Below are 3,630 nucleotides of genomic sequence, written 5' to 3' on the forward strand. Positions count from 1 at the left end.
ATTAAAATTAAAGAAAAAAGACCGATTCCGTAGAGAACTGCTCAACTGAGAAAGAACTGGAATAAATTTGGTCAAATTTGACGATTTCATAAAACTTAAAACTATAAGTTCATTACTTATTTCTTTGTTTTATTTATCTCACAAAAAGTTACTTTTTCTCAATTATCGATTTTTTTATTTGTTTTATAGGACTCCAAAAGACATGATTGGTGCAAAACCTGGTTCCAAAAACAAGTTTTTTTTTAATATTGGATTTTTGAAAAATTACGAAAATGCGGTTTAAAAAATTTAAAAACATATTTTCAAAGGCCAAATCAAATTTCAATCGAAAGTTACTTTTCCGAAATTCGATAAAGTGCACCGTTTTGCCTTCCTCACTGAGGTAAGGCTATAATCCTGCTCGAAAAATGAACTTTTGAAAAACAGCTCGTAGACCTATATTCATGTATACCTAACGGCTCAGAATCGAAAACTGAACAAATGTCTGTGTGTGTGTGTGTGTGTTGTATGTGTGTGTGTGTGTGTATGTGTATATGTTCCAAAATTTCTTGCCAAGTTTTCTCAACACTGGCTGGACCGATTTTGATCAAACCGGTTGCATTCGACTTGGTTTAGGGTCCTACACATCGTTATTGAATTGTTTGAAGTTTCGATAAGTAGTTCAAAAGTTATAAATAAAAATGTGTTTTCACATATATCCGGATCTCACTTATACGCATGAAAACTATGTCATCCAACTCATCGTTGGTTAGTTAATCGAAAGACCTTTCCAATGTGTCCAAAACTTTGAAGATCTGGCAACCCTGTTTAGAGATATGGCCATTTAAGTAATATTTATGTACTTTTTGCAAGCCGGATCTCACTTAAATTTATGTAAACTATGTCCGGATCCACCATCCGACCCATCGTTGGTTAGTTTATCGAAAAACCTTTCCAACGAGTAAATTTTTTTTTACATTCTTTAGTAAGAAAGGAAAAACATATTTTGGGAACCAGATTTTGCACCATCATGCTCATGCACTATGGCTCAAAAGTTGTTTTTTATTGAGTCCCATAAAACATAAAAAAAAAACAAAATCAATAAAAAAAACGAGAGAAAAATACAAACTTAGAGCAAAAATAAAGTAAAATAAAGAAATTGGTAATTTTTTAAGTTTAACATTTCTGCTGAATAGTTTTAATTACAATCTACAGCTCAACTCAATAAGGAATTGTGTTCAAACCGCGAGGCCTTCAATTTGAAATCTGATAGTTTCATGATTATCTTGATGAAAATGATTTTGAATTGAAAAACGGACGGCATTTTTTCTGAGGAAACTTGTTTACTCGAAACATGAAATTATTCAAACAAAATTCTTACATATTTAAAGAATTTCCAATGGAACAAATTTCTCAGTCATATTGATTGGTCCTTCAATCAATTTTATTCATACACTTTTGAACAAAAAAAAACCTTTGATAGTCACCCTAAATTTCAAGAAAAAATTTCCAACGCCTTTGTTCAAAATTTTGTTTTGCCTTTTCTAGTACATGTTTGAAAAAAAAGAAGTCTTGAAACTAGATTTCCACTGCCTGATACAGTCCTATGACACATTCCGCCGTGACGTTGCAACGCTTTGACTTTTCTTTTTTTCAGTATTTCGGCTGTAACTCAAAAATTACATTGAAAAGGTACATATGTTATTACAGATTCGGAAAGTACATTAAATTTCCTATAAGAAACAATGTTGAAACATTATTTTAAGCGAATATTCTATTTTTGAGAGGGGGATATGTAGCGTGACGTTGCAACGCGTGACTTTTTCTCAATCCTGACCCAATTCATGTTTCGCCAATAACTCTGTTCTGTTAAACGGCAAATTTGGAGTTCTTCTTCCATTTTTAGTGTAAAATTGGCCAACAAATCGAATTCAATCATTAGTTTTTCGAAAAAATTAAACCTCGATTTTTGAAGACCGCTTACATTTCGTGACGTTGCAACGCTCTGTTTTTGAAAACAGGGTTTTTCGTTGTTGGGTTTTTAGATACACTTTTTGATTGGTGTTTTTATATAAAACTGAAATAAATATTTATATTTTCTAAAAAATATATCTAGATTAAATTTTTAAAAAGTCATATCTGCATAGAAAATTCATAGCAAACAGGTTGCTTCGAAAATTTAGATATCTTAATACATCTGAATTTAAAATTTATAATGGAAAACATGTGCTTATTTAAACTTCACTATTATAGTTAGAGGCTTCCAGTTTTATCAATCCCTCAATATCCTGTGACCCGAAACTGCGAGAATTAGAAGTGTCACAAACGCAGCCCTTATCATTTGGCTGTCACTCATCGGCAGCTCCATTGTTTCGCCGGGTCTTGTTGACGTTTCAGCGACGATCTCTTCCCTCCATCGAGACACGTTCGTTAGCAGCAAACAAGTAAGTTTTATCTCTAATATTTATGCAATTCCTTCAACTAATTAGATATAATGCTCTCATTTCAGCCGCAACAGGACGCCGGCACCACAATGCAGATCTTCGTGTTCATCCAGACGTGGAAAATCTACCCGATCGGGCTGAAGGTGGACGCGCGCGAAACGATCGGCGAGGTCAAGGCCATGATCCAGAAGCTGGAGGCGATCCCGACCAGCACGCACTGGATGTTCTACCGGAACCAGCGCCTCGAGGATGGGCGCACCCTGGCCGGGTACGGAATCGGCGAAAACAGTGACCTCTATCTGTGCCCGGTGTACTTCACGTGATCGGGGGGTGGGGGCACGTGGTGTTCTGAATGTATTTAAGTTTGTATTTGTGCGTGCCCCCGAGGAGGCGTGTGTCCGTACACGTTCGGGGTGCGTTCCCTTATTTGTACATGTGTAAATGGTAGAATGTCCGGTAGTTGCGAGTGCATCTAAAGCTTGCTTGTTAAAAGGCAAATGTTAACCAACAAATTATTAATAAACTGACGAAATCCGCTGTAAGATGTAAATCTGTTTGAGTTTCAACAATAATAATGACCTACATTTGAAACAAATGTCGCTCTGGATTAACCGTCTACACCCCAATCAGGAAGAGGTAAAATCATAATATAAACTGACATTGAAGATTTTAGGCCACTTTTGTTATTAAATCAAACTGTAAATTAAATCAACTGTAGCATAGCATTGGTGTCGACCCGCAACTCTGCAACTCTGTTCTTTATCAGGACCTTCTAGAATTTCTCCATGGACCAAACATACCAATTCTCACTACTTCGCAACCATCCAATGTTCTTAACATGCTGATCAATACCGGCGCCGTCTACGACCAGTGGTAAGATCACCGGGAAGTGGATAGGACTGTGAGTTCGATATTTTACCGATTTTTATAATTATTAGACTTTTTATTACTAAAATCTGATTGCCAAAATACATTTTATTTTCGATTTTGTTTTCGTGTTTCCTTTGCAACAGACATTTGGGTGGTGCAAAATCTGGAAAAGGCGATAATATTTTTAAAGATGCTGATTTTTGAAAAACTCCTAAAGCCGTTGCAAATATTTTTCAAGGTGAATTTCAAACCCCCCCCCCCCTACCCCCTCCACCCCTTCCTTCAAAATTGGTCTGGAAAATCAGGGGGCAAAAAAATCAAAAAACTTCAAAGTTTA

The 3,630-nt window shown here is 35.9% G+C and overlaps 1 protein-coding gene across 1 annotated transcript; it reads left to right on the plus strand.

Annotated features, from left to right (window-relative positions):
• Nucleotides 1-2,296: 2,296 nt before the first annotated feature.
• On the plus strand, nt 2,297-2,967 carry LOC128093781 (uncharacterized). The gene is made up of 2 exons (XM_052711531.1): nt 2,297-2,423; nt 2,489-2,967. Exon 2 carries the CDS (start codon nt 2,513-2,515, stop codon nt 2,744-2,746), a length of 234 nt encoding a protein of 77 aa, XP_052567491.1. The 5' UTR covers nt 2,297-2,423; nt 2,489-2,512; the 3' UTR covers nt 2,747-2,967.
• Nucleotides 2,968-3,630: the final 663 nt, after the last annotated feature.

This window comes from Culex pipiens, chromosome 1 (genome assembly GCF_016801865.2).
Source record: "Culex pipiens pallens isolate TS chromosome 1, TS_CPP_V2, whole genome shotgun sequence".
NCBI lineage: Eukaryota > Metazoa > Arthropoda > Insecta > Diptera > Culicidae > Culex > Culex pipiens.

Excerpts from the sequence above, each read along its gene's own strand:
- LOC128093781 (XM_052711531.1), top strand. The coding sequence starts at position 2,513 with ATGCAGATCTTCGTGTTCATCCAGACGTGGAAAATCTACCCGATCGGG.